Source organism: Schistocerca gregaria, chromosome 2 (genome assembly GCF_023897955.1).
Source record: "Schistocerca gregaria isolate iqSchGreg1 chromosome 2, iqSchGreg1.2, whole genome shotgun sequence".
Classification (NCBI taxonomy): domain Eukaryota; kingdom Metazoa; phylum Arthropoda; class Insecta; order Orthoptera; family Acrididae; genus Schistocerca; species Schistocerca gregaria.
Window position 1 is genome coordinate 784,298,118 of NC_064921.1, and position 24,798 is coordinate 784,322,915.

Sequence of the window (24,798 nt, forward strand, 5' to 3'; positions counted from 1 at the left end):
TACCTGAAATACTGTTGACGGCAAAATTTAAAAATTGTTAAGGACATTTCCTTGTATGGGCTAGTGCTACAGGGCATATAATTATCAACATAAGTGGATAAATGTAGTAATATGTTTGTAAACGCTATTAGTCTTGTGACAGCCAATGAGAAGCTAGGAAAACTATACATGGTGAAGGAAAAATGCTACCCTTGGCGGTAAGCAAGCGATCCTCATTCCAGTTCAAGACGAAGTGTATCCAGCAAAACCTAGTGCCTTCAGCATGTTTAATAGAAACGATGTTTACAAACGTGGCTCTGGAACGCTGTAATTGCGTACAGCGTGGCCAACAAGAGGTAGAATGAACGGTGCAGTGTGCCGCAGCTGTTCTATTAGCTCAGTGAGAGACGGAAATGCCATGGGGAACGGACAAGCAGACTAGCGGATGTTCAAATCGTGAGGGCATCAAACGTTATTTTCAGTTAAAGTATAAAATTGTATTGAATTTACACATCCAGAGTGCGGCATCTGAGTATTTCTTTCTGTTACTTCTACTTTTATTTAAACATGAAGACATAATTTGTACTTGTTACAGATATAAACGACCACTTTGTTTCGTCCATGACATAAATAATGCCAATAGAAAATAACAATGGGTAGAATAATATTGTCTGTATCCAGTGAGGTACAAAAACCATATAGGTAGGTTACACTAGATTGCAAGTTATGCTGTGTGCTATAATTTCATTCTTTACATTTGACATCCAGGCTTAAGCTCATCCAGCTAGAATGTACACGTACGAGCAACGTTCGCTTTAGAGCAGATGTTCAAACCAACCACTTTGCACTGGCAAACATTTCGCCACTCGCTGGATCATACTTTGTTGGACCTATGCAACACACCTGCCTCCACCATTCCTGAAACGGCATGCAAGCAAGCTGTTAGGTCGTGTACAGCCACGGCTGGTGTACTATAAACTTGTTCCTTTAAGAGTCCGCAGAAATAAAAATCTAATGCATTAAATCCCAGGGAAGATGGAGGCCAGAACATTGAATCTCCACAACAAAATGATGTGCTGCTTATAAATGACAAGAACTAGGGAACGGACGTCTAAGGCACAAAGCAGAAACCAGATAAAGATTCTAACCATAGCTCCATGGTGGATGTGGGTTTGATGTGCAGCACTATACACAGTGAAATACATCGGCTGGTATGGTAGTAACGAGAGATAGGCGTTCCTCTATACATTCCGATGAGCTTGCACTATGTGACGGCGTTGCCAACTCCTCGTTTTCATACATTGTTTTCAAAATGCATCCGAACTGATTTTCCTAGATAAGCCTTTGTGTTGAATCTGCATGAGGAATCGCATGTCTATCTCCAAGTGGAACATATTTTTCTTCCCCCTGTATAAGTATCACCATGAAAAACTCTGTACGAGTTAATGTCGGTTTCGAACTAGTCCTGCAGAGTGATTTATAAACATAAAATTTACTTTTTCCTGATCGGAAAAATTTAGAAGGATGATCCGCTTCGAATGATGTGGCAATCATCGTCCTGTCATGAAAACCTCTTTACAGACAGTAGCTTACAAAACATTGTTTATGAAAATATTGTGTCATCAAGAGTGTTGTGCATTCTATGATGCTCCTTTTTAAAAGTTTGATATTTCCCTAAAAATAGTATCATAAAATGAACAGCGTTTCTGATATCATAATATTTTCTTATGCTTCATATTCTTAGTTATTCATTGTAAAGAAGTTTTAATGATATGAAGACGGTTGCCTGATGAGTCGAAACTGCCATTCCTATACTGATTTCAAATCAGCACAAAATAAATTTTATATAGGGAACTAAGATCGTGTAATCCACTAATTTGACGACGTCAGATGTTTTAAAATCAGTTATCAACCCTGTATATACAGTCAGTATTTTATGTACTAAGGTCATCAGATAACTGGATCGTACACTCTTAGCAGTTATCATTAGACGGAAAGTGAGATTACAGCAAACTCCCGGGTACCTGTGCATAGTCTAGCGATAGTTCAACAAATGACAATCATAATTGGAACGAAAATTATCTTTTACATTATAAATTTGAAAAGGACATAGCAGCACGGTGAGTTGACACACGAGTCTTCGGACTGAATGCCACAACAAAAAAGACATACACTCCTGGAAATGGAAAAAAGAACACATTGACACCGGTGTGTCAGACCCACCATACTTGCTCCGTACACTGCGAGAGGGCTGTACAAGTAATGATCACACGCACGGCACAGCGGACACACCAGGAATCGCGGTGTTGGCCGTCGAATGGCGCTAGCTGCGCAGCATTTGTGCACCGCCGCCGTCAGTGTCAGCCAGTTTGCCGTGGCATACGGAGCTCCATCGCAGTCTTTAACACTGGTAGCATGCCGCGACAGCGTGGACGTGAACCATATGTGCAGTTGACGGACTTTGAGCGAGGGCGTATAGTGGGCATGCGGGAGGCCGGGTGGACGTACCGCCGAATTGCTCAACACGTGGGGCGTGAGGTCTCCACAGTACATCGATGTTGTCGCCAGTGGTCGGCGGAAGGTGCACGTGCCCGTCGACCTGGAACCGGACCGCAGCGACGCACGGATGCACGCCAAGACCGTAGGACCCTACGAAGTGCCGTAGGGGACCGCACCGCCACTTCCCAGCAAATTAGGGACACTGTTGCTCCTGGGGTATCGGTGAGGACCATTCGCAACCGTCTCCATGAAGCTGGGCTACGGTCCCGCACACCGTTAGGCCGTCTTCCGCTCATGCCCCAACATCGTGCAGCCCACCTCCAGTGGTGTCGCGACAGGCGTGAATGGAGGGACGAATGGAGATGTGACGTCTTCAGCGATGAGAGTCGCTTCTTCCTTGGTGCCAATGATGGTCGTATGCGTGTTTGGCGCCGTGAAGGTGAGCGCCACAATCAGGCCTGCATACGACCGAGGCACACAGGGCCAACACCCGGCATCATGGTGTGGGGAGCGATCTCCTACACTGGCCGTACACCTCTGGTGATCGTCGAGGGGACACTGAATAGTGACGGTACATCCAAACCGTCATCGAACCCATCGTTCTACAATTCCTAGACCGGCAAGGGAACTTGCTGTTCCAACAGGACAATGCACGTCCTCATGTACCCCGTGCCACCCAACGTGCTCTAGAAGGTGTAAGTCAACTACCCTGGCCAGCAAGATCTCCGGATCTGTCCCCCATTGAGCATGTTTGGGACTGGATGAAGCGTCGTCTCACGCGGTCTGCACGTCCAGCACGAACGCTGGTCCAACTGAGGTGCCAGGTGGAAATGGCATGGCAAGCCGTTCCACAGGACTACATCCAGCATCTCTACGATCGTCTGCATGGGAGAATAGCAGCCTGCATTGCTGCGAAAGGTGGATATACACTGTACTAGTGCCGACATTGTGCATGCTCTGTTGCCTGTGTCTATGTGCCTGTGGTTCTGTCAGTGTGATCATATGATGTATCTGACCCCAGGAATGTGTCAATAAAGTTTCCCCTTCCTGGGACAATGAATTCAAGGTGTTCTTATTTCAATTTCCAGGAGTGTAAATTTCTGATTGTGGAGACGTAGATGATGAAAATATATGTGAGTGGTTAAACAGCGATGTCTATGAAGCAGGATTCGAGCTGGTAAGTGAGGCGAATATAATGACGGAAGAGTGTTTTGTAGAGAAGAGAGCGAAGACCGGCAATCGATGAACCCGTTATCGCGCTTACAGAGGCATTGAAATCCAGTAATTACTATGCAGAACAAAACTCATTTGCATATAACGAAGGTTTATAAAAAATTGACTGTTTTTTTTTTTGCTTGGGGCTTTTACAACAAAGCTGGATGAGAGGTTCTCGGGCATAACGTCGGATTCTGTTGTCCAAGCTGCACAGTATTTCCACCAAGCAGCTGCTCGTCATCTCGAGGGGCGACTGTGGGTGGCTGTTGCGGTCCAGCAGATGGAGATGACTAACTCCCGAGCGGAAGTACAGGGTGTCCATAAATGTTTACCCGGAAATCGGCATTAAATATTAATTATATTTTTGATGGTAACGTTCGTTTTTCTTACTTGTCTACTAGGGAATCCATGAAGCTTTTGTACAGCTTTCGCCACAAGGAGGGCTTTTTGAGCTGTATCGTAAAAGTGGCTTCCCGTCCAGCAGGAACCTCAGCTACCACAAATCAAATCACCGATCACTGTGTAGCGAAAGGTTGTGTCCCACTAAGGAAAGAAAACACTTGTTGTCAAGTTAATCAGTATATGGCTGGAAATCTTTTTCTTCCGGGGTCCTTCCTGTAACGGGCAAGCAGTGGCAGACCATCTGTTTCGGAGGAGACTGTGTAGGCTGTTCAAACCGCATTCACGAGTTAGCCGCAGAAATCGATTAGACAAGCTGCACGGGATCTTCAAGTGACAGAGAGTGCAATGCACAAAGAGGTTCACGAATGTCTTAAAATACGTGCATGTTCTTGTTGTAGTCTTCAGTCCAGAGACATTTTTGGTTCAGCTCTCCATGCTACTCTATCCTGTGCAAATCTTTTCATCTCCGAATAACTACTGCAGCTTACATTTTTCTGGATCTGCTTAGCGTATTCATCACTTGGCCTCTCTCCACTTTTCCCTCCAGTACTAAATTGGTGATCCCTTAATGCCTCAGGACGTGTCCTACCAACGGATCCCTTCTTCTTGTCAAGTTGCGCCGCAACTTCCTCTTCTCCCCAATTCTATTCAGTACCTCCTCGCTAGTTACATGATATACCCATCTAATCTTCAGCATTCTTCTGTAGAACCACATTTCGAAAGCTTCTATTCTCTTCTTGTCTTCACTGTTTATCGTCCATGTTTCACTACCATTCATGGCTACACTCAATACAAATACTTTTAGAAGAGGCTTCTTGACACTTAAATCTATACTCGATACAAATACTTTTAGAAGAGGCTTCTTGATACTTAAATCTATACTCGATGTTAGTAAATTTCTCTTCTTCAGAAACGCTTTCCTTGCCATAGCCAGTCTACATTTTATATCCCCTCTACTTCGAACATCATCAGTTATTATGCTCCCCAAATAGCAAAATTGTTTACTACTTAAAGTGTCTAATTTACTGATCTAATACCCTCAGCATCACCTGATTGAATTTGGATACATTCCATTATCCTCGTTTTGCTTTTGCTGATGTTCATCTTAAATCCTCCTTTCAAGACACTGTCCATTCCGTTAGCTGCTCTTCCAGATCTTTTGCTGTATCTGACAGAATTACAATGTCGTCGGCAAACCTCAGAGTTTTTATTTTCGCTTCATAGATATTAATTCCCACTTCAAATTTTTTCTTTTGCTTCCCTTACTGCTTGCTCAATATACACACTGAATAAGTTCGGGGATAGGCTACAACCCTGTCTCACTCCCTCCTCAACCACAGCTCCCCTTTCATGCCCCTCGACTCTTATTACTGCCATCTGGTTTCTGTACAAATTGTAAATAGGCTTTCGCTCTCTGTATTTTACCCCTGCCACTTTCAGGACTCAAAAGTGAATGATTTGGAACTTCTATGCACATAGCAGGTGCCACAACCAGATGATCGGCAAAAAGTGAACTACTTGTAATGGACATACTGAATGTTTGGATGAGAACAACGATTTCTTGAAGCGCGCGTGATTGTCCGAGGAGATTATATTTCATGTTTGTGGCTTAGTAATGTTCTGATCTGGTGATCAGATAACCCCCATGTCGTTCGAGAACGCATTCGGAACAGTCCAAAATGGTTCAAAGGGCTCTGAGTACTATGGGACTTAACATATGAGGTCATCAGTCCCCCTAGAGCTTAGAACTACTTAAACCTAACGAACCTAAGGATATCACACACATCCATGCCCGCGGCAAGATTTGAACCCGCGACCGTACCGGTCGCGAGGTTCCAGACTGAAGCGCCTAGAACCGCTCCGCCACACCGGCCGACGGAACAGTCCAAAGATTGATGAAAAAAATGGTTCAAATGGCTCAGAGCACTATGGGACTTAACTGCTGTGGTCATCAGTCCCCTAGAACTTAGAACTACTTAAACCTAACCAACCTAACGACATCACACACATCCATGCCCGAGGCAGGATTCGAACCTGCGACTGTAGCAGTCGCGCGGTTCCGGACTGAGCGCCTAGAACCGCTAGACCACCGCGGCCGGCAGAGATTGATGAGTGGTGTGGGTTAATGTGTGAGCGAGTGGCTGGCCCACTGTTCTTCCTTGAAAGCAATAAAGTGGAACTGCTTACCAAGACATGTTGGTGAACTATGGCGTTTCCCAGCTGCAGGGGGGATATGGAAGAAAGATGGCGCACCCAGTCATTGGGCTCTACTTCCCCAACAGGTGGATTGGCGGAGAGGGCCCAATTCCATGGCCACCTACATGACCTGATGTTATCCTCTCAGATTTTTTTCTTTGGCTGTATGGACGGCAGTTCCTGGTATTCTGACATTGCAACATTGCATGAGAGATGCCATGGGCACAATAACACCGGACATGTTGCAGAACCTGTGGCAAGAGACTGAATACTGGCTTGTTTGTGTGTTATCAGGGGCACACACGTTGAAGTGACCTGAATGTTCAGATGTATTAGCTGTATTAGATGTTTAGTTTAAAACTTAATGAGTGCAGGCGTATTTGATGTAACGACTGTTACATTTACTGTATCCAGTAAAGAGTTACCTTGTTATCACGGTAAATATTTATGGATACCCTGTATTGGGCAGTGCTGACAATACTATGCGACGCTATGCCCGAGAACCCTGCTAGAAATACGACGATTGTTTCTCAAAAGTGAACGGAAAGAAACTAATGCGGAATACAATTTATTTCAAACGTAATTCTGAAAATACCTTGTTGGTTTACGGTAAGCAGCACGTAAGTAAGGCAGTGGTATTTCAACTGTGACGTATGGCGTGTTTTGAAAATAAGTAAACAGCAGTTCCCAGTAAAAAAAGATATGTATTTTGGAATAGCCGTGTTTAACAGTCGCCCGTGCAGACACGCGTCCACATTAACTTGGATAACCGGGAGCCTGCTGCTTTCCTAAAGAGATGTGATAGACGAGTAGGGCACACTGACTGAAAACTCCAGGACACTGGGAACTGTTCCTGTAATAAATAAATCTTTGAAAAATTGCTCAGCTGGGCTAGGATATTGTTAATGAGTTCTAATATATTCAACAACAGATTGGTTATTACAGGCAACAAATGCAAAATTAAGATTATGTTTCAGTTTAGCTGTTGGAACTCACCACAGTATTGGCCAGTGGAGCAGCACTGGTCGACGCTATACGTCCTAAAGCAGCCGGGATGCACTGGCTCAGAGCCGAAGTATTCCGGACAGTCTATGTGCGCACAATGGAACGTAGCTTCTCCACTGTAAAAACGTAAAAATAATGGGTTTCCGTATCTGCATTACATTTGCAAAACCATATTCTTTGCTCACACTTTAGGTATGAAATTTTAATGTTAACATAGTGGTCTAAATTTCACAGAAACGTTCCTGATGAGGTTCTTAGAAACCTCCAAAGGTGTAATTAATTAGCAACATGTTTCAAGAATCAGTTAGCACGATAGATCGTAAGGATGTGGAACAAGTCATTACAAATCGTAAGTTAATTTTTGCATATGGCTACATTCTGAAAGTTTCCAATTTTTTTATCACAAAAAGGCAAAGTTGCAATAAATCACTTACAAAAATTGTTTTCGAGTGGATTGATTTTTTTTTTGGGAACAAGTAGGAAGTTGACTTAGAGGAGCTATGGAGCACAAAATGCATACAATGTGGGTTCTTATACGGATACATGGGTATACAACAATCTAACAGTGAACTTTAAACGTATTGTGGGTAATGTAGTCGAGTTTTAGAGTGATTTAAGATTCTTCCAGTCTACAGAAAATTATCTCCGCGAGGAATCTCAGAATTAATGTATTAGATTTCAATGCAATAACACTGTAATATCATGCTATTCCATTTAGTCATTTGTTTGTATTGCACTATAATAGAAACTACCACCAACTGCGACATGGTCGCGTATACAAACAGTGATCCAATACTGTCAAATGTTTTTTATTTCAGTTTTTGATCACAATATGAATTCTTTAGACGATGACCGGTTTCAGTTCGTAATGACCATCCTTAGATCTTTTTTACACCATGTCCTAAAGTGATAAGACCATAATGGCATCATCAAAACATATAAATACACTCCTGGAAATTGAAATAAGAACACCGTGAATTCATTGTCCCAGGAAGGGGAAACTTTATTGACACATTCCTGGGGTCAGATACATCACATGATCACACTGACAGAACCACAGGCACATAGACACAGGCAACAGAGCATGCACAATGTCGGCACTAGTACAGTGTATATCCACCTTTCGCAGCAATGCAGGCTGCTATTCTCCCATGGAGACGATCGTAGAGATGTGGGACCGTAGCCCAGCTTCATGGAGACGGTTGCGAATGGTCCTCGCCGATACCCCAGGAGCAACAGTGTCCCTAATTTGCTGGGAAGTGGCGGTGCGGTCCCCTACGGCACTGCGTAGGGTCCTACGGTCTTGGCGTGCATCCGTGCGTCGTTGCGGTCCGGTCCCAGGTCGACGGGCACGTGCACCTTCCACCGACCACTGGCGACAACATCGATGTACTGTGGAGACCTCACGCCCCACGTGTTGAGCAATTCGGCGGTACGTCCACCCGGCCTCCCGCATGCCCACTATACGCCCTCGCTCAAAGTCCGTCAACTGCACATACGGTTCACGTCCACGCTGTCGCGGCATGCTACCTGTGTTAAAGACTGCGATGGAGCTCCGTATGCCACGGCAAACTAGCTGACACTGACGGCGGCGGTGCACAAATGCTGCGCAGCTAGCGCCATTCGACGGCCAACACCGCGGTTCCTGGTGTGTCCGCTGTGCCGTGCGTGTGATCATTGCTTGTACAGCCCTCTCGCAGTGTACGGAGCAAGTATGGTGGGTCTGACACACCGGTGTTAATGTGTTCTTTTTTCCATTTCCAGGAGTGTATAATATCTGAGGATGGTCATTACGGACTGAAACCGGTCGCCGTCTAAAGAATTCATATTGTGATCAAAGTCTGAAACAAAAAACATATAATAGAAGGTACGTTCTTGACTTCTTGCCCTATTACACAGATTATTCTACTTCGGATGGAAGTGGAATATGAATGCTGTAATGTAATGCAAATGGTAATAGTGTTCATTTGAAAAAAATAACGAGAAATAAAGACCTTACGATGTACACATATACCACATAATGTCTTGAAGATGGGAAACAAAATACAGTCGTAAATTAATACCTTTTATTTTAAAGAACGGCATCGTAGACCCACTAAAACTGTTGTAATGATTATTTATTTAACTAGGGTTACTACCACAACTCAAAACAAGTAGAAATTCTTAAAGAAGTTGCGGAAAAAGTAGGAATACAAATATCATTCGGAAAAATGGAATATATGACATTCAACAAATAAGTATCAACGTTTTTGAACAGGAACCATGGAAAAATAAAAACTATTTTCTCAGTTTAAATATTTGGGGAAAATCATACAAGAAAACGATCTAGAAACAGCTGCAAACGAAGTTCGCTGTCAATAAATGGCAGCTGCATTCAGATCAACATAAAATGTTTATAATAAAAAATCACTTTCTAAATTCAGTAAACTTTGACATTACATCACTGTAATGAAACTTGAATGTTTATATGGGGTAAAAACGTTAATTTTAAATAGTAAGATGGATACTGAAGAAATTCAAAAGAAAGAAAATATTAGACCCCAAAATTTCCGATGGAGAAACTTATAGGCTGAGAATAAATAAGGAAAAAGAAGAATACACAGACATACATGATGACATGAGAAAATGAAGACTTACATTATATGGGACAGTTAAAAGAATGGCACCCACGAGGTTGACAATACAAACAGTAGAATTCTACGAAAACAGAAGTAAGGCCAAAACTGAGTCAATTAAATGGATCGCTGCGATTAAGGAGGATCTTAAAGCAGCCGATATAACTCAGGAAGATGTTACAGATAGAAAAACATTCAGTCAAAAGATATTTGATTGGGAAGTTGGTCAGAGGCCAATTAGAAAACAGACTGGAACACTGTGACCTGATGAAAGAAAGAGATTTCGTTCTGAAAGGATGAAACAAATTTGGACACAAAAGAAGGCCAACCATCATAAGCCTTTTGGTCCCATACGTAAACAATAATAATAATTTGTTTACAGACAACCAGTTTGGCTCAGTTCACACAAGTAGTTAGAAGCGCTCTGAAAATTTTGTGAAGGTCTTGCAGGATAGGGTGTACTGACAAAAAATTGTTAAGAAAAAAATTCGCTACGTTGCGCCGATTTTGAGTTAATTAGCACTGATGTTGGCAATCAGGCCATTGTGCGTTCAAATTCAAGCAGTCCTCCAGAAACGTTGCCGCCAAACGTATCCTTCGTTTGGTTTCCTAAAACTGAATAAGAGAGTGATACAAACACTGAACTTGGGATGACAGTAAGAATCGAAGCCGAGCTACTGGCTGAACATTCTCGTGCGCTATTATCTACGTTATGAGAACAACTGACACTAATTGTATCTGGCGAGCCCCTTGGATTTGCGTGTGCAACGGCGTGAGTGCCTAACTTCAATGCTAATTAACTTGTAAATGGCACAACGTGGATGATGATGATATTTGGTTTGTGGGGCTCCCAACTGTACGGTCATCAGCGCCCATACAAAGTCCCAATTTTTTCACAGTCCAATTTTCTACGCAGTGCAATTGAGTCACTGTCACGAACGATGATGACTGGATGAAATTTATGAGGACAAACACGAGCACCTAGTCCCCCGGCAGAGAAAATCCCCAACCCGGCCGTGAATTGAACCCGGACCCCGTAGTGCAGAGACAGCAACGCTTAGCCCAAGACCATGAGCTGCGGACGCACAACGTAGAGAAGTTTTTCTCAACAATTATTTCTCAGCACAACCGACTCTGCACCACCTTTACAAGCTTTTTAGACTACTTCTGACCACCCCACATCTGCGCCTTTTATCTTACACATTTCTCATCCGACATCAAGTGCAACAATCGAAAGTATATACTTACAAGTATGCTGTCTCGCCAAAGTCGTACCATTGTCTTTGACAGTTTGGTGGACTATTACAATAAGCATCTTTCGAATATCGCACATATATGTCTTAGAAGCTGCAACTGAAGGACAGTTCTGTATCAGACGCCAAGGCAACTTCCTTAAACATAATGTAGCATTATTCCGTGACTTTCCCGAAGCAAGTTGTTCGGAAATAAATATTCATTACAAAAAAAATTCATTGTCAGTTATACAGAAAATAAATTCTTTTAATGTTACATAACGTCAGTTTTTCATGAAATTTCTCGTGTTGTAATGTTGAGAGTAACACACAAAAATTATTTTAAGTTTCTATAATGAACATTTTCTCTTGTAACATGATACACTGCTAATGGTCATTAACAGACTGCTTTGTTTTGTCCATAACCGATTTCAGGTAGATATGTCATCTTCACACATATATATTTACTTCTGTTACATAGCGCATGGATTTCGCTGCTGTTATTAGTTGAGTACAGCATGCACAGAAGAATTCTGTTCCATTGCATGAATTGGATCTGTTATAGTATTCCCTGTCTAAAAAGTGTATCCGTTTAGGGTAACTGAAGTTTAACCAAACTTAGTTTTTCTTTTATTGGATATCTTACTCCTGCGCAAATGTCAGTCGTCACTTACAATCTACGCAAGAATATTTCCACAATTTAAATTCATATTAAACTGCAGTATATTCTGAAAATAGGTAAAATATCATCTTAATTGCCTCTTACATGTTTTAAGACCCGATATGCTATGTTAGTACATGGTAGTACACACAGCCTCCGAGTTTCTTTCGGTCCTTTCCTGCTTGTTACTGGCTTAGATAAAGATAGTCATCCTATAATGACCATGCAGCCAGAAGTCCGTTAATAATAATAGTCTTATGCATATCTTGTAACGCTTATTTTATGACTGTCTCCTCTTTCAGACTATACCACATACTAGAAACACATTGTTTGCAACTATGTTTCTTCATTTACTTTGTCTAACCTCTTTGCTATGAGGTACTGAAGGAAGTCGTATTTCACTCACACTTGTTTACTCAGTTTCGTCATAGATTAATGAGCAAAAACGTGACGTAAAAGTTATGCCTTGAAGCTGCGTATTTTCTCACTTCCCAAATATACAAAATAATATGCATGAAAACAGCAACAGTACTAACCTAAAAATGCCGTCCAGATCACCGAGACATGCACAGCTGGGCGTGCATATGGATTTGATTTCTTGCTGAATTTGTGTGCCTGGGTCATACGCTTTACCTCTGTAGTGGCACTTCGTCTTCTCCAGCGACAGAAGTGAACCTAAAATTATCATAGAATATTGTTTACAAAGTGATAATCAACCGATACTAGTATCATTCATGTGACATGAACTTTAGTCCATAATACTCACATAATTGCATTATGTTAATGATATTAGCATTAAGGTGAGTTTTGCATAATGATGTTGACTGAACTTTGTTAGCTAATTGTATTTCTGAAGAAATTATGAAAGTCTGGAAGTTATGTATTTTTTGGCTAGGTCTATAATAAGAACTATAGCTATCTAAGAGATATTTACGTTATTTTAACTTTAAGTGTTGCAATTTTTTTTAAAAGACTATATTTCTAATAATACATAACTGATCCACAAGTTAAAACACTGATCACTTCCTATCACTTGTAGTGATGCAACACGCTGGTATCGGAGTCACGCAGATTTATCCCAAGTACGAACCAGAGGGTATCATCTGTGTTTAATTACATCTAATATATAAACTGGATGTACAAAAGTCATGACAAGGGAAGTGTCCTTTGAACATACGCCATTTAAGATTTCAGAGTGTTTGTGCATTTTCCTCACACAGTCTGACTGTAGGAATGCGATCTGAGCAGTCTGTTACAGCTTTGTACAGTCCCTTTACCCAAACGACAAGGAGTTTTCAGTATATTTTTGTGTTTGTTGCGATAATATCGAAATTTGTAAATCTCACTCCACTGTGAAGCGCAACTGCTTGGATGGAGTTGAACACACTACAAGATCATTTCCTGCGAGACGTAGACCAAGTGGATAAGGTCATCTTAGACGTGGGTTGGAATTCCATTTCTGATGGTGGTGAAAGGCCCTTGCGAGACAGAACATAACACTGGTGTAAGCTTCACATACTTCCAATCCATCCAACAGGGTCATGAAAGAGGTAGGAAAGTTGTGCAGCATATAATGCTCTAAGAAGCATAGAACATGGGATATGTTTTTGGAAGAGTCCAAAGCAGCATGAATGGACTACCACATAGGTCTATGGGTTTGACTCATCTCCTCGTGTAAAAAGAGAATAAGTCACCTCCTGATAGAAACCACGATATTCGAACTTTCCCCTTGCCGGAAGAAGGAGACACTAGGAGACACCAGAGAATTCCCCAGACTCTCCTGAAAAACGTCTGAAATTATACTGAGAACAGGAGACACAAGTGGAAAGGGACACTATGCGACGCATAGCAGTGTATACAGCAGAAGGGCTGGCCGGTGTGGCCGAGTGGTTCTAGGCGCTTCAATCTGGAACCGTGCGACCGCTACGGTCGCAGGTTCGAATCCTACGTCGGGCATGGATGTGTGTGATATCCTTAGGTTAGTTAGGTTTAAGTAGATCTAAGTTATAGGGGACTGATGACCTTCGATGTTAAGTCCCATGGTGCTCAGAGCCATTTGAAGCATTTGAACAGCAGAAGGTGGCGGTAAAAGTGTACTGATTACATCTAAGAAGCAGCAGTTCCTTTGTGATAAATTCTTTAAAGTTTTTTGTTGACTTTTGTCAGTATAGAGGATGCTGCATCAGAATGCTGTTGAATTTCATACCCTTCAAACAAATAGGTCTAGAGGCATGCAACACATTTTGAATAGAAAAGTGTTGAAGAGTAAATAAGCAATACATATTAGAAACGTAATTATGTAACATCTCTACAATATGCATGACAACAATTAGGAGTTAGATTACACCTAATTGACATATAGTCACAATTAATTGGTTCCCACTAATAGTAAGTCAATATACTTGTTGGCTATTTTATTGGTGGATCCTGGAATTGTGATAGGTGATGATGACTCTTGTAGATTGATGTGGTTACTGATTGTGTGGGAAAACGCTCTGCCCCAGGGAGAGTGAGATTTAGCAGTCTTATAAGCAGAACTTTGGAATGCTGTTCTGTCTTCTGAGCACCTGATGAGCTGTAGCATTTTACAGAACGTTGAGAGTTCTTAGTAATTCAGGATACGATATGGAGAAGTAAGAAGAAGAGGAGACTCTGAAGTTCCCACATATAGGTACGTTGTGGCTATGGTGATGAGAATGTGCTGGCTACAGGAAGTGCTTTGTCCACGTTGAAGTACACAGGAAGGTGAGAGATTTTTTTGTTGACTTTTCCAGTTATTAGGGAAACACTACGCTTATCGTAATTTTTGTATGCTCTGAAGAAGTCAGATATGAAGGTAAGGTATTTTGAAGCATGGTTAACACTGCAAGTACACCTTTAAAAGCTGAATGAAGGGTGTACTCAGGGTAAACTTATGTATTTTGTATTACCGAATAGCAGTTCTTTATGTGTTTATTTTCGTGCCATAAAACCGCAGAACCAAAATGAGCACTGACTAGTAGCAATGAGGGGAAATTATGTGTGGATGTTGGTGACAACCGCCAACTTGTACGAAGAAAATGCCACATAAGAGTGTCCAACAAGCGAATCGCCGAACTCGCAAAGAAAACGGAGTATGATATAAGTGACAAGATAACATAATGTAAGTGGGTTAAATTATGAGATAGTATAGCTAACGCCGTGTGTCGATTATGAAAGAGATATGTTCATTCAGAATGAAGTAAACAGCATGTGTGTGCGTGTATGCGCACGATATTGATATTTCTGTGCCTGATCACTTGAGGGCACCAAATCTTTAGACTGTGGATATCTTTGGCTATCCTGAGGAAAGAGTTGCTGTAGTTACAGGGAAGTACAGGTCGTGGGAGTAGAGAAATCCACCATCATCCAAGGTTTATGTGGAAGTGTAGAGTAGAAAATAGCCACTTAATGATAAACTGTCCCCTACAGTTCTTACAAGTGTCGATATTTGCTGGGGATGTTGACAGAAACGGGTACCTGACTGCGTAATTGGAGTAGTCAAGAAGAAAAACCTCGCTGGAAACCACTTTCATGCTTTTCTTGAGTCTGGCAGCAGGCATGTGTGTGGAGCCCAGTCCTCATTGCAGGTGAAGGATGGTATGACTACGTTCGGAGGTGCGCATGCTGCCATCGTACTGATCATCAGGTTAGCAGCACTTGTCGTGGCAGGAGGTGAACGGCTGCCTGAGCTGGACTGACGTCGTGGATCATGAGGGTTTTTGACCTAGTTGTGTGGTCAGTGGCAGGGACAGACCCCTTTGTTGTTCCAAAATATCTGAGGGCAACATAGAAGCATGCAGCACTGCATGCACTGTCATGCATAATGTACGCAAATTAAATTCTCATGCAAGTTTCGCAACACAGCATTTGTGAAGGAATGTGGCAGTAATGCACCAGCACAGAAAGAAGGACTGTCTGCTCTGTGGCAATGCACGGTACAAGAAGAGGAATTGCTATTAAGCTTGTTTGGCATCATAACCATCCTAGATGCTGTGAGGCCCACAAGCTCAGCTACCATGAACCTGAACGTGTCCATGGGAAGCTCATTAATACTTATTAACATGTATATGAGGACGAGCAGTGCCAACCGGTGCCTGTTCATAGGATGGACCAGTTCAGCTGTGACAAATTCATTGTGTTAAAAACGTCATGAAGCCCAAGTATGTTGGCCATATACTGCAGAACGACCCTGAGAGGCCTCGATATTATAAGTCATGGTCCACAGGGTGGCACTTACGGCAGGTGAAGTCTATCCAACCTGCTAACGACACCACGTGATGGTAACTAAGTACTAAAGATGCCACTCGAAACCTGATGCAGCATACAGAGGCAATAGATGCTGCCACGTGAAGGAGATGGGCTCAGCTATGGAAATATCACATGTAGCGTTTCGTCCTCCTCAGACGGGTACACCCAATATGAGAATGCCTCTAGCGTTCCAGTGCTATGAGATTAGTGATAAATAATGTGTAAGTTTTTTTATGCAGATAACACTGTGAAGCGAAACGTCTTTTATGTTCTTGTTTAGAGTTGAAAGTGATATTGAAAGAGTGGTGCATGTGCATCATAGTCCCATCCCATTTTCTTGTCATTGCACCTATGATCTTTTTGTCCATGACATGTTTATGTATGCTTAAAAGCTATGCGAATTTTTAGACTCACTTCTATGAGACGTGTACGGTTAGCCTTCAACTATCTACCAAGTGTATCTGATGTGTTCCCTGTTTGAGTTACATCGGTGTGTAAGTGTTTTATTTCAACGTGTACAAAATTTTCACGAGTATTGCAACTACATTGATGACTTTATTCTATGTATTTTTTATTTTCTTTTGTGTGTATAGTGATCAACATACTTATTTACATAATGCTGGATGAATAATGCCTTCTGCCCAAAGAAATACCCCATGACAACAGCTGGACATCGTACTGATGTGGGGTTTTTGTGGTAATTGTAATCTATCTTTACGTTAATTGAACCGGAGTTCGTTTCAGAAATTTTGGATTTCAGTGGGGGACCATGAATCGATAGTTGCTTCGATATTTCACCGCTGGGCTTCTACAGCGATTAGAGTCTTGTCCTTTTTTTCTTACGTGTGAGTCATGATTTTGTGTTCGTTTGATGACATAAAACTTTTATCATCTCGATATTAACAATTGCATGTGGCAACAGACTTTGTGTAACAATGTGATTTAATCACTTTTTTGAATGTGTTTAATAATAGGATGACACACAGACATCAAACAGAACCATTATTATGTATTATTACCTTATATTCTCTTGGTTTTCTATGAATGTAAAATGCTTTTCTTAATATGAATCCAAGTTCCCCATTTTTATGTTTGTGTGTCGCCTTTGGGCATTTCTCTGTAATGATTTCATGCCATTTGTGCATTTGTTGCTACGATAACATAGAATAAATGAAGTTCTAGGATTCTCCCCTCCATAAAAAGATATACGTGTTTAAAAAAGTGCCTGAGTCTGCCCTTTTATTTGATAATAGCCTCGGATTTTTTCTTCTCCCGATGTGGAGTGTAATGAAATGGGTCAGTTGAAAGCGATTCGTGAATGTTAAGAGTATTGGGTGTTTTAAAACGCAGTTAGTGTTCCATTCATTTGACATTTCACTCTGCCTCCGCTACGCATAGCCTCTGGGAAAGGGAGGAGCTACTTCTGTTTGTTTATTTTTTCGTGCACACCCCACATTATTCCCACTTTTCACTGCATATATGTGTACGTGAATGAGTATGCACATGAGAGTATTTTTATGATGCCCACAATATGGAAAGAGATCGTAGAGTCAAGGGTTTGCATTGCCAACCTAATTTCGTAAGTGGAAAATGTAGAAACCATCGAGTTTTTCTATCGATGACTGGGTGGGTGTTAGGTCAGCACACAACAGGAAGGTGGTTGGTATTCTCCCATTGGGCTAACGGTAATTCATCCACCACTAGTGACAGGTTGAATGCTATGGACAAGTGCCCCTCTGGACATAATTTTGCTAGCGCTGTGAATGTGTGTTGCTCGTTAGTGTTAGTGATCCACTGGTAAGTGGACAAAGGAATTAGCGCTACGTAAGCTGATTTTAGATGGCATTTAATTTCTTTTATTTCCACGATCCCTTTCTATTATTTGGATTTAAATGCTTCACTTGAACTCGTGTGTTTGGCTGGAATGATGCTCTTTTTTCTGATGTTAGTGCCACTAGATATTTTCTTTTTTACAACAGAATGTTAAAGTTTATTAACGTTTTGAATGACCAAGTAATCTCAGTTACTGATAATCTATGTATTGATTTGTGACCCATAATTTTCGGCTGTTTCCGTGTTTGTCAAGGCAGCACATGTCTGTCAACTTCTCCACATAATCGAATGTTGGTTACTAGAATGAAGCCGTGCAGCTCAAACTGCAGTTCATAAAGTGTAGAGTCGTGTGAATATTTATACATGGTTTAAATTTACTTCGTTTCAGATTTCAGAAACTTGTTGGAGATAGAGTGAAATCGGCCTTATGTCACCTTGTGTGCAGCGTTATGAAACCGTTGGATTTTTCTGTTTCCCTATGTTTCAGTTTATTTGACATAGTGTAAATCCGCTCCACCTGCCAACTTCATGATCCCTGAGAAGGTACTACAGTCACGTAGTTTAAACTCTAGATCACAAAGTGCAGAATTCAGTGAATATACATATTAAGGGCGTTTTTCAATAGTGGTACAAGCACATTTTTGTTCATTTTGAGATACAGAGTCCTAAAGTTAAATGAGCGATGAAAAATCTGCAGTTGAGATACCAGAAATATTCAAGCATATGGCTTCTTGCATGTCCTGAGTTCTGAGGTTTTATTTCAAAGTATTTATTCCCTTTTGAGTGTTGAGTGTGGAGACACCTCACCAGGCCTGATGTATGTAACTGCCACTCTCAATTGCTGTTTGGTTACTCGAATAATAATAAATCGTAAGTCAAATGATGCGGGGTTGTAGCGTATATTCATGTATAAATGATCTGAGTGCCCCGCCTTCCGCGGTGGCCGAGCGGTTCTAGGCGTTTCAGTTCGGAACCGCGCGACTGCTACGGTCGCAGGTTCGAATCCTGCCTCAGGCATGAATTTGTGTAATGTCCTTAGGTTACTTAGGTTTAAGTAGTTCTAAGTTCTAAGGGACTAATGACCTCAGATGTTGAGTCCCATAGTGCTCAGGGCCATTTGAACCATTTTTTTGAGTGCCCCCTGGTGTCCTTGTATATACTCGTTGCTTCCCACTTCCTACAGCCGGGCTGTGATATTCTACGTGCTCTCATTCTTTTTACCGATTTTATTTTATACAGGCATTTATTTAAGGAACCATTTATGAACAGTTCAACTATAGCATCCAAATATCTGTTTAATAATGTCTCGTTTGAGCACCACGAGTGTAGAATGTTAATACGGAGAGATTATAATTAAAATTTCGCTACTTGAGGGGGTCCTCCATGATAAACAAGTGGTTGCAGGACAACGAAACTTGGTGCATGATAAACAAGTGGTTGCAAAACAATGAAACTTTTCGGAAACGTTTGTAAGGACATACGGAAAAGAAATTACGAAGAAAACGTTGAAAGAAACGTGTTTTAGTTTCCACGTTAGAGGGTAATATTTGTTACTCGCGTACTGTTTTTACGTTCAGTGTTACGAACGTTGCTTAATATGAAAACCATCTTTACCAACGATAGCCTGGGACCACACTAAAGACTATTCTATTGCTGTCCGGAACATCTCAGGTGGGATGTTGGCTACCTTTCTCGCTACGCTCATCTTCGACCTCAAATGGGTGTTAGTGTCCCATTGATAAGCCCTGACTTTCACGTAACTCCACAGCCAGAAATCACACGGGTTCAAATCTGGTTATCTTGGTGCCACGCAGATTGGAACGACCAGCCAATGATTTGGTTTACTCAAATGTGTTACGATGTAGACATGTGTCTTCACGAGAAATGTGAAGTGGAACTCCATGGTGTATTCAAACAGTTAAGTTCCAGTACGCCTTTCTCGTGTACCATTCTCAAAGGAAAAATTCTATGCTGTAGTAACAGTGTCGGCGCCTAACGGCAAGTCATGACACTGGCACTACTAACAACGGAAATCCTGCAGTGCACAGTCTGTACATCATTCCTATAAAGTTGGGTACTACGCTGGTTGAAGTAGCGAAACTTAAATTATGACAACCTTGTATGTAGACAGCCCTGTAGTCCTGTTCCAAGATTAATAAATTCGTATTATGCTTCTTGCACCTTGCGCTATTCAGAATGCACCCCAAGTTCCATAACCTCAGTCCCTAGATCGTTTTCTACGATGCCTCAAAATTTTGAGCTTAAATGAGTTTTCGAAATAGCAACAGAGCAGATAATTAGGTAGCATTTTATTATATCTGAAAACCATGTACCGTTTGTACGTCTTCCTTCTTCCCCCTCACATGCCTATTGCAAATTACATACACTGCCGGAAAAAAATTTATACACCTGGAAATACGACGTCGATTTCGATCCGATGGCGGCATATGCCACCTGTGGGATAGTACGCTAACAATTAGCCTAGTGTCATAGCTACCAGAGCGCCATCTGTGTCTACCCTTCAACAGGGAATGCTTACAGCCAGAAGTCTGAGTGTGGTGAAAATGTGTGAAGCAAGCAGGCAACCATGCCACGAAGACTCACTCGTGCTTGCTACAGCCAACTGAGTGAGTTTGAATGGGGTCAGACTGGACTTCCGAGGGGTGAGATGGTCCTCTTGGAGAATTGCCATACAAGCTGGACGTGCTGTGTCGTTTGTGCAACGTGAACATTCTCATACCTGTAGACGAGGTTTTGAGAGTCCACGTAGCACGGACGCCCGCCAGGATCGTCGTATTGGAAAGGCAGTGGTGGCGGATCGTACAGCTACCACAACACAGATAACAGGGCTAGTCAGCTCAGACGTATCAACACGAACTGTTGCGAACCGGTTAGTAGCAGTGGGACTATGGGCACACACACCTGTATCCCGTCTTCCACTCACGCCACAGCATCAACATGTACGGCTGGACTGATACCGTCAGAGAATAATCTGGGATACGGGATGACTCTTCGTGGTCTTCAACGGTAAAAGTAAATTATACTTGCACGAAAGTGATCGTTGTTTGGATGTGCATTGTAGACCTGACAAGCCCTGTCTCGTAGAGTGCATTCGTCTGAGATTCAATAACTCCACCCCAAGCCTTACGGTCTGGCTTGCAATAAGGTACAACTGTCGTTCACCTTTAATGTTTCTGGACGGGACCCTAACCAGCGCTCGGTACCTGCACAATGCAATTAGACACGTTGTTTTACAGTTCTTGCAACAGGAAGATAATCGTTTGTTCCAACAGGAAATGGTCGCTTATACCCTACCTGCGAATCTCAACATGAACAGTTGCAGCAGACGTGGCATAACGTATACCAGGACAGTATTCGCTATCTTTATGGTTGTCTGGATGCCAGAGTCAGTGTCTGCATTGCCGCCCATGGAGGTTACACTACGTTCTGATGCGAGTGGTTCATTATGGGTCGATACCTGGTACCTCAGAACTGCTTGTGCTATTGATGTGTTTGGATCGATGATGTTTGGTTTGAGGGGCCCTCAACTGCGCGGTTATCAGCGCCCATACAAAGTCCTAATTTTTTCACAGTCCACTTTTGCCATTGTCACGAATGATGATGATGAAATGATGAGGACCCTGTGATCCAGAGGTAGTAACGCTAGCCACTAGACCACGAACTGCGGACATCGGTAAATGTAATTATTTCATCTACTCCATATGCACAATAAATGTTGGATTAATGGGAAACCTCTGAAAGGGTGAATAAATTCTTTCCCGGCAGTGTATGTTCCATCCTACTTAACCGTTGCATGTTTTAGAAATAAAGCCACTTTAATTAATGGGCAGTTCTATTGCTTGTACCTAATTAATTTCGATGGGCACGCAGGGCTATGAAGTGGCGTAGGCGGATACGAATGTAATCCCAGGAGACTCTAGATGGAAGAAATGAGCCTTAAGGTATACTGCAAACATGGAGCGCATTCTAAATAAAGAAAGGACTCAATGATGACAAGGGAACACTTTAGATAAATCCCCCACTCCCCTTTCCATGTTATTTCAGCATTTAATTAGGAACAAAGACAAAAATCTATTAATTTAACGTTGCTTCGAGGGTTTATACTCAAATATATAATTAGAAAGTTACGTTGCAGTGTGCATTATTACTTTATGGACAATAGAGAGAATCATATATTCCATGTTTTCTGTTTCTTCCAGCGTGTTCAGTGTGATCTTCCCATTATTTGTATAGAACTGATCACGGAATTACACTACATTTCCAGTACCACAAGTATGAAAATATGGTCGTGGTGATTATTTCTAAATTAAAAATGTGTGCTTTATGCGCAATGTAACTTGGCACTTGTTGCGGTGTTTTCGTGTGCAGCGGCTTCTATTGGATCGGTACTGACTTGCTTCCACTGGGTACCCGTCTCAGTTAGCAAACAATACTGTTTACAGTAGAACTCAAAATAATAAGCGCATTCTGTAATTGGTAGCAACAAGATTTTAGTTTCGTATAAAATCATTCTAGTGATAGTCACCTAAATGTACAATTTTGATTTCGCAGAAATGGATGCTCATTTTACATAATGGCTGTCTTGCGGAAATAGCGTTTGTGGGAATCAGGGAAAACTCCATCTAAATAACTAATATTAATCAAAACATAATCTTTAAAGTGAAACTAATTGTCTGAATCAAGCTATTTTGATATTCAGCTTCGATTGAGATACTTCAGTTAGTTCAAAAGGCTTTCTTTCAGAAAGCGTCTAATGCACTGAGCGATGATCTGGTATTGGGATTGGTGGCTTTACCTCACCGGGCGGTCTTCTACGAAATTTATTGTTTCACTATGAATATGAGATCGTTCTGACTTCTAATAGGTGTTAGGCACGATTTCTAAAAGAAAGCCAAAAACGAAAACTAGAAGCACGCGAATGTAACTGGTATGAAAGGAGACGGAAAGTTTGAAGCTATTTTTGGTTTGAGCCGAATATGACACGAGCACCAAATTCTGCTGTGTAAAAATTTAGATTATGATGAACAAATAGGTTTCATCACAGACTTTGGATTAGCCGTCGATCTTATGTTAGTTGCGATCTTGACTGACAAAAAGAGCCGAGGATTCAAGAGAATTATATCACGAAGAGTGTCATCATCATTAGTTTATCATTGCGTGCCTCTAATTTACTGACTAAGTGTGGGACAAACCAGCTGTTACAAATACGTCATTCTATGTAAATAAAAGGTACTTCGTTAAGTTCCTAGGTGGATAAACTAATTACCTCCATTAGCCACTTAGCAACAACCAGTTATCAATAAAATTATTTCAGATTTTGAAAAACGTGTGTGAAATATTTCGGATGTCTACATTACTTGCAATGGTAATTCTCAAAGGATGTTCGGCGGATCACAGCATTATGTTAAGTGTGGAGATTTCGTTTTGCTGGAGATACAGCTATATGTGTGTTTTTGTGTTGTGAGGGAATCTGAGCCTGAGACTGGCTCTTTAGTGGACGTTGTGGCAGTTTAGGACTTTAAAGAGGGAGGTAAGGTTACAGAGACGGGAGCAAACGCTAAATGTATTCACGAATGATGAAGCTCGTAGTTACGCTGCAGATATATGCTGTGTTGATGTGCAGATGGCGTAGTGGTAAGTTGTTATATGTATTGTACACACATGCGAAACTGACTTTCTGTAATGGGATATTTTCGAAAACTGTACAGAGAATAAGGGACGTATGAATTTTTGCAAGGCAGGTTAACTCAGATCAGTTCCACACGGAAGAGAATGCGAGCTTGTGGATTGGAGATAAATATTCAGGCACCAGATTCGCGTTTTGTTTAATATGATTGCCGTTTGAGACGTTAAAACATTCATTAAATTTATATCCAATTTACCAAACAGAACAGGATAAAGCCGTTTCAGTGAAGGTCTGATTATATTGTTCAGTAGCCACGAGTGATATAAACATTACTCACAATAGGAATGGAACCTTTGCGGGAGCTGGAGTTGAAAATGTTTCAAGTACTTACTGCAGTTGTAGCGTGTAGGGCAGCATTCGCTGGAGCCGTCACTGCGTACACAGCCCAGCTCCTCGTAGAATCGGATGGCCCGGAAGTTGGGACAGTCCTGAACTCTGCACGGCGAAGACTCGGAATCTGTAAGAGGAGCGATACACTTCTCATTATACACGCAGAGCTCATAAACTGCATATATCGCGAAAGCACGTGGCAAGAATGCTTTAATGGTACGGTATGCTAAGTGGTTTTGCATTATAGTATGCGTTTGTGTGACTTGTTGTTATCGTAGTTTTATCTTCAAACACATTGTTAGATCAGTATTCAGAAGACTGAACAGTTTTTTAGAAAATGGTTCTTATATCACCCAGATCTATGTCGAATCGAGTCGTAACACGTATTTGGAGTTTAAATGTTATTACTTACCTACAATAAAAAATCAGCTCGTGCTCTTTACACATGATACTATCAGTGTTACAGGTAGATGAAACCTGGTTCATCTTGTGCTTATAAACTTTCTAAGAGCATTTGATTCAGTAAGTAACGGTAATATTAATAATAAAAACACGAGAAGCATTCTCGTGCGACAGACAGGTCGCAGTACGTTATAATGCATGGATAGTGATCTACTTTAGATATGTTGATGATGTGTTGTATTTATGGACGAGTACTACGAGATAACTTCAGAAATTCCTTAAGCAACTAACTTCTAAACACAACGGTATAGAATTCACAGCGGAGTTCGGGGGTAACTGCATAAATTATTTCGATCTAACCATAGTGATCATATTCATACTTCCAAGATTTAAGGAAAGCTACCACCAAAGATATTGTAATACTTGCCAATTTTCAACACCCAATGTCTGTTG

General features: G+C 41.6%; 1 protein-coding gene across 1 annotated transcript in view; it reads right to left on the reverse strand.

The window, feature by feature from the left end:
- The window catches only part of LOC126335043 (kielin/chordin-like protein), a 148,969-nt gene that overhangs the window by 59,833 nt on the left and 64,338 nt on the right, over window positions 1-24,798 (reverse strand). The window contains exons 2-4 of the mRNA XM_049997913.1: window positions 23,945-24,070; window positions 12,341-12,479; window positions 7,288-7,412 (exon numbers count right to left, since the gene is read on the reverse strand). Coding sequence (XP_049853870.1) covers window positions 7,288-7,412; window positions 12,341-12,479; window positions 23,945-24,070 — 390 coding nt within the window. The remainder of the gene's footprint in view (window positions 1-7,287; window positions 7,413-12,340; window positions 12,480-23,944; window positions 24,071-24,798) is intronic.